The sequence below is a fragment of the Macaca fascicularis genome, chromosome 2 (genome assembly GCF_037993035.2).
Source record: "Macaca fascicularis isolate 582-1 chromosome 2, T2T-MFA8v1.1".
NCBI classification, from domain to species: domain Eukaryota; kingdom Metazoa; phylum Chordata; class Mammalia; order Primates; family Cercopithecidae; genus Macaca; species Macaca fascicularis.
Genome location: NC_088376.1, coordinates 109,753,559 through 109,764,544, shown reverse-complemented (window position 1 = coordinate 109,764,544; position 10,986 = coordinate 109,753,559). Strand labels below are relative to the sequence as shown.

At 57.8% G+C, this 10,986-nt stretch overlaps 1 protein-coding gene across 2 annotated transcripts; it reads left to right on the top strand.

Annotated features, from left to right (window-relative positions):
- Nucleotides 1–4,760: 4,760 nt before the first annotated feature.
- On the top strand, nt 4,761–10,350 carry MYL3 (myosin light chain 3). 2 transcript variants are annotated; one of them, XM_005546930.4, is made up of 7 exons: nt 4,761–4,951; nt 7,220–7,247; nt 7,382–7,531; nt 8,569–8,742; nt 9,766–9,843; nt 9,955–9,996; nt 10,126–10,350. In XM_005546930.4, the coding sequence occupies exons 1-6, from the start codon at nt 4,814–4,816 to the stop codon at nt 9,981–9,983; spliced, it is 597 nt and encodes a 198-aa protein (XP_005546987.2). In that variant the 5' UTR covers nt 4,761–4,813; the 3' UTR covers nt 9,984–9,996; nt 10,126–10,350. The 2 variants fall into 2 exon arrangements, with proteins under 2 accessions (XP_005546987.2, XP_073888059.1); XM_074031958.1 differs by lacking the exon at nt 8,569–8,742.
- The last annotated feature ends 636 nt before the right edge of the window (nt 10,351–10,986 follow it).

Here is a 10,986-nt window from a genome sequence, read left to right as displayed (position 1 = left end):
GGGGGCTGTGCCTCTGGGAAGTGGGCTCCATCCTGTTAGTGGCAGAGCGGCCTTGCTGGGAAATCCTGCCAGGAGTCGGACTTTCATCTGAGGCTCCAGGGCCATGGGATGGTGTAGAAATGTATCTCCTTCTCCTGGTCCTTGTGCCTGCCTCGTGCCACCTCTAGTCAGAGTTGCTGGGTAGCCCTTGCCTCCTTGGGGCCACGGTCTCCCCATCTGTGCAGCTGGACAGGGACCTAGGGGCCCCGCGTGGGGTCTGTGTCCGTGGGTGTCCAGCGTGTAGCGGTGGGTTCACATCTCTGTGGACACACAAGTGGGCCCTGGTAAGTGAGCTACAGCCCACGGGCCTGCCCACACCAGGACAGGGTCCCCAGGACCTGCTGCACGGCAACATTTGACCTACTTCTAAGGCTCTGGGTCTGGCCCAGGCCGTGTTCTCGACTCCTCCGGGAAGTGTGGGCCTGCGTCCCAGCCCAGAGGCTGTGGGCCAGGAGGGGCGGGACCGGCAGGCCAGGGCGGGCCAGGGCTGCCTGCGGAGCCTGCGGCCCAGGGGACAAGGGCACGTGGGGAGCCCGACCCTGTTTCCCTGCCTCTGGCTCTTGGGCCCAGGGGACAGCTGGCCCTTACCTCCTTCTGCCCACCCTCCACGTGGCAACCGTAGTCTGAGCTCCCCAAATTGGCTCTGACAGGATGATGGACATTCTTCATGCCCTTCTGAACGCTACCAGGGAGATCTGCCAAGCAGTTACCCCTGCTGTTGCCAAGAGTGTGACCCTCTGGTGCCCCTTCCCACTGGCCTTGTCCACACAGGGCCACGCGGATCTGGAAACCCGTCAGCCCCTGTCCTGGGTCCTGGGTCTGGGGTTTGGGTTTGCAGTCCTGGAAGTCTGGGTTTAGAGTCCTGGGGCTTGAGTCCCGGATCTGGGGTCTGGGTTTAGAGTCATGGGTCCTGTGTCTGGGGTCCGGGGTCTGGAGTCTGGGTTGAAGGTCCGGGTTTGCCATCCTGGGTCTTGGAGTCTTCGATCAGGGTTTGGGTACCAGGATCTTGGTCTAGGTCTCCACAGTCGGGTCTAGTCCTGGAATCTGGATTCTGGGTTCTAAGTTTGGCACTCAAATTGTGAGACCTGAGTCTGGGGCCTGAGCTTGGGTTTCTGGGTTCCTGATCTGGGGTCTGGGTTGAGATCCTGGGTTCTGGGGTTTGAGTTCAGGAACCAAAGGTCGGTTCCCATCCCTTCTGCGCCCCCTGCTGGCTGGTCGTGGTCCAGTCATTGCCTGTACCACAGGGGTCGACCTCACCTCTTTAGGCTGTGAAGAGCCCGCCTGAATTGCGGTGGGCATGGGAAAGTGGTGGGTGGGCTTGGAGGCAGCTACTGGCCGCACTAGTGTCCCAGAGTGCCCTCTGCACTGCCAGAGCTCCTGTCAGTCAGTTGGCAAATCTCCCCATCTCTCCGGGCCCACTCCAGGACAGGGTTTAGCAAGAGGTTCCAGTACCTCTGGGAGAGGTGGGTAAACTGAGATATTTGGAACATTTGTTCATCCAGCATTTATTGAATGCCTATGGTGTACCAGATCCTGCGAAAATGTAGCTGTGGAAGAACAGAACATTCCTCCCTCCTGTGATGGCTGACATTCATAGGAAGGCAGATGCACGGAAGACGCCAGGTAACAAGAGCTTGGAAGAAGGCTGGCGTGGTCGGGCTTTTGTGTCTTAGTCCACAGACTCCTCAGAAGTCAGGGCCCACATCTTTCCCACATTCCTCTTGGCTAGGGGAAGGGAGAGGTAAGGTGGCTGCCTGAGAGGGCTCTGGGACATGGTGTGTGCCAGCCTGCAGCACACTGGGCTGCAGCTTAGACATCAGAGTTTTGGGAGCTAAAGCGGTAGGACCCAGATCCCCGGCCCTGGCTCTCCAGGCCCCCGAGGCCCTGCCCAGATCCTGCCTGCTAGGCTGACTCCTGAAGGGCACAAAGCTCAGGTTGGGATGTGGGAGAGAGAGGGGAGTGCCAGGCATGGTGTGGCCTGTTCTTGCTGCCCACTGCTGCCCATCCTTCCTCCCTCCACCCTCAACTCTCTGCCCACCTTCCTGCCTCCTGTTCACCCCCTGCCTTGCTCCCGGCCTCGGTGTGCCTGGGAGGGCTCTGGCTGGTCCTGAAGAGTCCCTACTGGGGACTGGGCAGTTGTTATAGGTCTGAGGGTGGGCCTGTGGGTGAGCCCTGGGGCACTGTTGCTCCCAAGCCAGCAGGGGCATGCCCAGAATCAGAGCTCAGGTGGTCACCATCCTGGCCCTAGCTTTCATCTGGGTCCTGATGAGGGAGTGAGGATGGCTCTGTGCACCCTGTCCCTGCTGCAGGACCACGTTTGCACTGTGTGTGACAGAAGGGTCCCAAGCCACTGCCTTGACCCTGCCATGCACAGGTGGAGAAAGGTGGCACTATGTGGCTCTGGCTGGCTGCATGAGCCTGCCCATCCGGGATCACAGAACTGGACGCTGAGGCTCAGGATGCTCTTGTCACTGGCTTACCCCCTTTTGGGCCGATGCTGGGTGGTTTCCAAGGGATGGCAATTGTGTGAGGATGAAAGAAATGAGATGGGAGAGGGGGCCCTGTGTATGTCCTCTGCTCTGACCCTCTGCTTCCCTCATGATGAACGCAAGAAAATGGGTCTTGGTGGTGGTGTCTGTGGGTGGCTGGGGTTCCTGTGTGACTTCCAGAGCCCGTTGTCCTGAGGGTCGGCAGGCCTGGGTGGTGGGACCTCCCCGGGGCCCCTCTGCATGTCCCTCTGGCTGTCTTCTCCCCTTGTGGTATTTCTGGCTCGTCTCTACTGACCCTCCCCCCACCCGTTTCTTTCTCAATACTGTTGCCAAACATCTGGAAGAAAAGTGAAAAACTTGCCCCCCCGCACTCCCCCCGCCAGCCCCGGATGTTGTCAGATTTCCAGATGTGGGTGTTCTGCCCTCCAGATGAGAGGCAGAATGTGTTCCAGTCAGGAGCGGGCCGGCCCCAGTCCTGGACTGCTGTCCCTCCCTGTGAGGCGGAGTGACAGGATGAGAGGGACTGGGCCCAGTAGGAAGACAGCAGGGCGCACCAGGTAGAGGCCCTGGGCCCCACGGCACCCTCTCAGCCTCAGGCTTAGCCCCTCGCCACACCAGGGAAATCCCTGGGGGTGGGGGCACTGCCTCTGAAGTTTCTATCAAAGGCTCCAGGCACTTAAAAATAACCAGAAGCGTCTCCTTCCCATCCCCCAGGCGCAGATGCTGGGCAAGGAACAGAGCCCAATGTGTTTGCAAGATGTCCCCACTGTTGGCGTCCCCGTGCGGGAAGAGCCTTGTGCCACTTCAGCCTTCCCACCTCCCCAAGTGGCAGTCCCGTCAGGCTGCACTCTGTCACTGTCATCTGCTGAAGGCTGGGCCTTGGGATGGACCCTGAGGGCCCGGCACTGCAGGATGGGCACTGGAGGTGGGCACTGAGTGGTAGGAATGGGGATGAGCGTCCTCGAACCGGGGCAGACCCTGCTCGGCAGCTTGCGGTTCCTCAGAGAGGCAGACCCTCTCAGGGCCCTTGCCAAAAGGGTCGGCAGAGGGCAACATGGGGCAGTGGAACAGCACTGGAGAGAGCTTTCTGGAAGAGGGCCAGTAGAGCCGAGCCTTGAATGTGTCAGGCAGACGGGGCGAGGGCACTCTGGGCAGAGGGTGCAGTGGGGAGCCAGGCCTGGGGTGTGTAGGGAAATGTGCGTCCCTGGGGGCTGTAGAGAGGGAAAGGAGGAATCCGGGGTGAAAGCTGAGACACTGGTCTCTAGGCCAGCAGGGGCTGAAGAGGGAGGCTGCTGAACTGGCCTGGGGCGACTGCCCTACAAGGAGCAGCATCCTTTCTCTTGCCCTTTGTGGGGGGTTCCTGGAGACCCTTGGACCCATAGCCAGGGCTACAGCTGCCTGCCATGACCAGATACTCACATACAGACACATGTAAACACCCAGACATAAACACACAGAAGCAACACCCGCAGACACACTCACATAGACATATAGACACACACACACATAAAGACCCAGACCCACAGAGACAAATGCAGACACCTGGGCCATCCCTTACATAGACACAGATATGGAGCACACATAGGCACACACAGAGTCCCCCACCATGGAGGCACCCAGACAACACACACAGGTGTACACAGACCCCTCACCAACAAACACAGACACACAGAGACCCACCGACACACAGACACCAGACACAGACACAGAGACAACACACACAGACACATGCTGACCTCCGCCTTCCCCCACGCGGACATGGTCATAGACACAGACACAGGTACAGGGGACTTTGACGCACAGATGAGAGCTAAAGTTCAGAGGTGCCCTTAGGTCATCCCAGTCCTTCTGGTCCCAAAACAACACGTAGCGTGTACTTGGTCCACCCTTCTTCACCTCTTCATCTTACGGACCTGCGGAGGGGCAGCAGGGCCCTGTGTGGGTATGTGCGGGTTTGCAGAAGAGTGTGTGTGTATGTGTGTATGTGTGTGTTAGGCAGTGGCCTTTGTCCCCCTTTCTCCCTCCCCCTTCCCAACAGGTGATTGGGAGGAACGGAGATCCCTCCTCCCCTACCCATTCCTGAGCCCGAACAATGCCCTCCCCAGGCCCCAAAATAGCCCCTGAGCCTAGCCATATCCTTTTATGGCCCTGTCCCTATTGTGCACTGCAGGGGTGGGGCTGGGGTCATGAAGTATCTGGGCAGGATAAAGGCCTGAGCGAGGCGGCTCACCTACCCTGCTTTCTGCATTCTTCTTTCCACATCCCTCTCTATACTTACAGCCCCAATGGCCCCCAAAAAGCCAGAGCCCAAGAAGGATGACAAGGCGGCCGCCAAGGCAGCTCCAGCTCCAGCTCCCGCTCCCGCACCTCCCCCTGAACCTGAGCGCCCTAAGGAGGTCGAGTTTGATGCTTCCAAGATCAAGGTGGGTATGGGAGCTGGTTGGTGGCAGTAGGAGCAAGGCAAGTGAGTGGATCCCAGAGTGGACCTAGCAAGAGGCAGGTCAGGCTCTGGAAGTGAGCACTGAGCTGACGCTGGAAGCTTCTGTGCAGAGGTCAGACAAGCCCTGCCTGCTTCAGGCATCAGAAAGGCAGCAGCAGGAGGGATGATGGTCAGACGTTCTGCAGGACTCCCCTGGTGCTGCTGAGAACTAAGGGTGGGGTCTCGACTGGGGTTTGAGTCTGGACTGTCTTTTCAGTGGTTTTGGAAATGGGTTCTCCCTTGTCCTTCTCCCTGGACTTCTCATCCTTGGGGAATCCCGGAGCCAGTGGGAGCCAGGCAGGGATTTTCCTTCTTCAGCTGAGGGTCCCAAGTCCATACACGCTCCCAGGGTGGATGAGATGGGGAGTAAGAAGCAGGGCCCCTGTCCAGGCTGGGTCTCGCTCAAGTCACCGAGCCCAAAGCTGGTACAGCACTTCCGGGCCTCAGCTTTTAGGTAGGGAACTTGAAGCATCAGCTGACTGGGGACATTCTGAAAGCTGTGCAGGAAGCTGGTCATGGTGGTATGACCAGTGGCCCCAGGAGCCCTTCCCCAGCTGGGAAGTCTTTCTCAGAGTCTAAACTTGGAGGGAGCCATGACTCCCACCTGTGGCATCTGCATAGCAGCACGTACCCTGTGTCCTGCCTGCTCCCTGTTCTTGGCTGGGACCACTGCTGCCCTGGCTGCCTCCTCAGGAGCCCTGTGGAACCCTCCCCATCCCCACATGCCCAGCAAGACCTATATTCCATCGGTGAAGTCTTGCCTCCTGTTCATGAGCCCTTCCCAGAGACACCTACCATGTCCTTCGAGGCAAGGGTTCAAATTCCAACTCTGCTCCATTTTAGTTGCCAAGTTCTTCAGTGCTCTGAGGTGTGGTTTCCTCAGCTGTGAAACAGAACAGCAAGTCCCCTCTTGCAGGGCTGCTGGGAACCATTCAGAGTATATGCATCTGGAGTTGGTCACCCCAGGTCTCAGGCTTGCATTCTGCAGGCCTCGTGGTGAGGCTCTGACCACAGCCATGGCCCCTGGTGGCATTGTCCTTTCTCGCCAGGTCTGAGGTTGGCACAGACACCCTTCTGAGAGGTAGGGACGATGAGACCCCTCATGGGCCCTCTTCCCCCTTCCCCAGGTGGCAGGTAAAGGGCAGAGAACCTTTCCCAGGAGCCCAGATATCCTAATCTCAGCAGTCTTCCTGGTAGAGAGAGCCCTCAGGGAGCCAGGAATGACAACCTCTTCTTCCCAACCTGTTCTTCTGGTCGAGCCGGAAGCCAGGAGGGACAGACATGGTAGGGTGGCCCTGAACAGGGTGTCCCTCTGTGCCGGCATGCACTGTGGACGTTGGTGGGTCCCCGAGGCAGCAGCCATGAGAGAGACGTCAGTCATGCCCCTCCCCCAAGCTCCTTTCCCTCGTGTGACCTTGACCTTGGGGCGAGTGACTGCAGTGATAAAAATAGACCTGGTATCTGGTGAGGAGGGGGACACTGGATCCCTGGAGGCCTCTTGATTGACGTCAATCAAGGTGGCCCCAATGTGACTTCAGCAAACACTCAGCAGCACTGCCCCGGCCCTGTGCTGTCCTGGGGTGCAGGAGCTTCCCAGGGGCCTACAGACAGGGTGTGTGAGAAATAGGTATAGGTGGGGCTGGTGAGTGATTGCCCGGTCTTGAGGGCTCAGGGGTCTCTGTGAAGGCAGACGTATATAGACACATGCTCACACACACACATTCACACTTGTGCTCACCCCTGATGCTGCCACGAGCCCTCAGCCTATACCATTGCCCTTATTCCTCCTGCCACCCTGGGCCTTCCCATATCACTTTTGCTGACAGTCCTGCCCACCAGGCCCCAAGCAAAGCCAGCCTGACTGGGGCTTGCGTCTTAAGGCACATCTGTCCAGAACCAGGAGCATCAGGTAAGGCCCCCACTGGCCTGAAACCTTGGGCATGCGGCCTCCCTCCTCACTGCTACCCCTGATTCCACCGAGAATCGGGCTGGGTGCACACAGACTCAAGGCCTTCTGGCCGGACAGGTGGAGGGGTCAAGGAGGCAGGAGAGCGTCAAGGTGGACTGCAGGAGGTCCTGGGGGTGCAGGCTGGGATGCTGGAATGGGACAGGCTGAGACAGTTGACATTCTGGGCTGGCCACGGAGTGCCCAGGAGGAGGCGTGGTCCTACCTTTTAAGCTGGGCATCTGAGTCTTTGGGGTCTCTTTTCAGATCGAGTTCACACCTGAGCAGATTGAAGGTGAGCAGGGGTCTTGAGTCCAGGGGTTGCAGGATTGGGCTGGGGTTCCCTGGTCTGAGGGTCCTGCCAGGGGTGTGGGGAGTGGGGTAGGCTGAGCCTGGGAGTGTCTGTGGCTCACTGCCCTCTCCTGGCAGAGTTCAAGGAAGCCTTCATGCTGTTCGACCGCACACCCAAGTGTGAGATGAAGATCACCTACGGGCAGTGTGGGGATGTCCTGCGGGCGCTGGGCCAGAACCCCACACAGGCGGAGGTGCTCCGTGTCCTGGGGAAGCCAAAACAGGAAGGTAGTGCACCTGCCCAAGAGCCCCCATAGTGTCAGTCCCAGAGAGACTGCCTGGGTGGGCTGCCATCCATCCTACGGGATAGCATGAGAATCTTTCCCGACATCCTCCCGTTGTCCCAGTGAGGACACCGAGGCCAGTCACAGGGCCATGCTGACCAGGAGACATGCGGTAATGGTTTGCTAGAGCATCTGGCTCCATGCTGATTTGCCAGGCCTCCTGGTGGTAGGTGCTGACACCTACGGAGGAGTGAGAAGGTCAGGCAGTGACAGCAGTGGGCAGTGGGATGCTGTTATCCCAGTCCTTTGGAAGGATCACTTGAGGCCAGGAGTTTGAGACCAGCCTGGGTAACATAGTGAAATTCCATCTCTACAAAAATTAAAAATTTAGCTTGGCATGGTGGCATGCACCTGTGGTCCCAGCTACTTAGGAAGCTGAGCCAGGAGGATCCCGTGAGCCGAGGAATTTGAGGTTGCAGTGAGCTATACTCACACCACTGTACTCCAGTCTGGATGACAGAACAAGAAGACCTTGTGTCTAAAAATAAATAAATAAATAAATGAATAAATACACAAATGAATAAAAGTTTAAAGCTAAAAAAAAAAAAAAAGGGAGTGAGGCCCAAGCCCCCACCAAGGGTTTAAAAGTCCCAGGGAAGGTCTCTGATTGGCCTAGCTGCTCCTCACCCAATCACAGGTGGTGGAGGGTGAGGTCTATAAGAAAATGCCATGAAGGGAGGACTGTTTCCCAAAAGTTGGCAAGGGGTTCTGGACAGAGCCCTCCGTGGTGGCTCAGGGCAGCAGACTCCCTTTGTGAATGGCAAAGGGTTATGGAAACAGTGCATTGCTCAGTAGACTATAAAGTGCCTCGTTGTGGTAGCTTGCTTTTAAATGGCACACTGGAGTAGACTGCTGTGAGAACTGGTGTAGACTGTTGTAGAACTGTGGGGGCGGTGGGGATAGCTCCTCATTACCAGGCACGGGGGAGGGGTGTGCCCACCCCAGCCTTAGACCCTGGAACCTGGGACCATTTTTCTGCAGAACTCAATACCAAGATGATGGACTTTGAAACTTTCCTGCCCATGCTCCAGCACATTTCCAAAAACAAGGACACGGGCACCTATGAGGACTTCGTGGAGGGGCTACGGGTCTTCGACAAGGAGGGCAATGGCACTGTCATGGGTGCTGAGCTTCGCCACGTGTTGGCCACGCTGGGTGAGGGCAGCCTCCTCCCCTACCCCCCTCCTTCCAGGGGCATCCTGGGAGAAACCACTCTGTTGCCCCCCAGGCCTGTGACCCACTGGTGAAATGGAGAGAGTTACATAGTTAGGGAGCCTCAACAGCAGACAACAGAACTGTTACTTAGGAGGGGAATAAAGCAAGCATGCTGGTGCAGCTCACAGAAGGGGGATGACATCAGCTCTGGGGACAGAGCAGGGCAGGAAGGAGCTGTCTTGATATGCTCCCTTCCTTCCCACGACTCCAGGCCATCGTCCTGGTGGTCATTACTCCAAGGTCAAATTCCAGGGCCACAGCCCTAAGTGGTCAAGCAGGTCGAGTGCCTGCCCCCTGGGGATTCTGACCTCTGTGGAGACTTGTGTACCTCCCACTTGTACCCCCACCATCAGCTGCCTGCAGTAGGGGGTCCCTCTTCAAAGTGATTTTTTCCTGCAGCAAACATTTGAGTGCCTACTGTTTCAGCTCTGTGCTGGTCTCTCTCTCCTCTCTCTCTCTCTCTCTGTGTGTGTGTGTGTGTGTGTGTGTCTAGAGGTGGGGGTAATTAGGGGGAGCTGCGGCTGGCACTTTGAAGGGGGACCAGCACAGCACACAGAAGTACGGAGGCAGGAGAATGCCAGACTTGGGGAGCAGCGGGTAGTCTCTTGGCCCCCTCCACCATCCTCTCCCAAGGTCCCCAACTCCACCGCATGGGCCGTTCCTCTAGCTTCAAGGGGCTGCCCCAAGGGACTGCTTCTAGGGAGGCCTGGCTTCCTCCTGGTGGAGGGTCCCCCTCTCAGCCTAGTGGGACAGAGGACAGCACATGCTGCACCCCAGGCCCCTTTTTAACTTGTCATTGATTCTCCTGGCCTCAGAAATGGGGTGATGGCCAAGGTCTTGTGAACAGTGCTGGCTGTGGGAATACTGGAGAGGTTGAACCACTGTCTAGAGGGATTCAGTGGGTGCCCCCACCCCATCATGCCTCTGCACGCACAGTGCTGACTCAGCCTCCCACTCCTGCAGGTGAGAGGCTGACAGAAGACGAAGTGGAGAAGTTGATGGCTGGGCAAGAGGACTCCAACGGCTGCATCAACTACGAAGGTGGGCTCAGCAGGGGCAGGGATCTTCCGGGAGGGGAGTGCTGGGACCCAGGCTTCCAGCCATGGCTGCCCCGTGTTGCATCCCTGCCACTCACTCTCCTCTTCTTTCCAGCATTCGTGAAGCACATCATGGCCAGCTAAACCTCCTGCCCAGGTAGGCACCCACTCCCTCCTGAACCCGCTGCTGCCACCTCCCCACACTCCACCAGCTGCAGTGCTCACTTGACATCCTGCTGCCTCCATCTCCCTCCTCCTCTGTAATCTGCACTGCCTTTGCTCTCAGGAAGCCCAGGGAAGGCTGTGCAGGGACGTCTCATCTCCCATGTGTGATGCTGACACCAGCGGCCTGGAGTCGGGGGAAGGAGGGGAGCGTATCAAGACCCTGCACAAACCCTCGGACCTCTGCGTGGCTGCCATCTCTGGCCCCTCTCAGGCTGTGCTTACCTGTGACGGCAGGCAGCTCCGTCCCCACCCCATGGGCCTCATGAATAAATGCCTTCTTGCCGGCCTTCCTTTCTGACTTCCTTCCCTTCCTCCCTCTTTTTTTTCCCCTCTCTCCTTCCCTCCCTCTCCTCCTTTTTCTTCTGTCTTTCTCCTTCCCTCCCTTCCTACCCACCTCCCTCCCTTTCTTCCTTCCTTCTTTCCTACATTCCCTCCCATTTTCCTCCTCTTCCTCCCCTTCTTCCTTCCTTTCTCCCTTTCCTCTGTTCCTTCTTCCTTCCCCCTTTTTTCCTTCCTCCCTTCTTTCCTCCCTCCTTCCCCTCCTTCCTTCCTTCCTTTCCCTCTTTGTCCCATATTTCTCCTTCCCCTCTTCCCTTTCCTCCTTCTTTCCCTCTCTCCTTCTTTCCTCTCTGTGGCCCTTGGCTTGCCTCTGTGAATTCTGTGGCCTATGGACGCTGAGCTGGAGGAGGCCGAGTGCTTCTCTGTTGTGCTTGCCCCCCACCCAACCTTCTGTAGGAGGCAGCCATGCTGGGGCCACTAACAGGGATGCGGGCTGCTGGGAGCCTGAGAGCACTGTCTGAGCCGTCTCACTGCATGTCCACCAACTGGGTGACCATGGGGCATTGGCCCAGAGCCACTCTATCATGGGTGGGAAAGCTGAAGTCCAGCACAGGGAATGGCCTTGCCTGAGTGACATTGGGAA

Coding starts and splice junctions, on each gene's coding strand:
- MYL3 (XM_005546930.4), top strand. CDS start 4,814: ATGGCCCCCAAAAAGCCAGAGCCCAAGAAGGATGACAAGGCGGCCGCC. Junction 4,952..7,219: donor TTGATGCTTCCAAGATCAAG/GTGGGTATGGGA, acceptor GTCTCTTTTCAG/ATCGAGTTCACACCTGAGCA. Junction 8,743..9,765: donor CCACGTGTTGGCCACGCTGG/GTGAGGGCAGCC, acceptor CCACTCCTGCAG/GTGAGAGGCTGACAGAAGAC.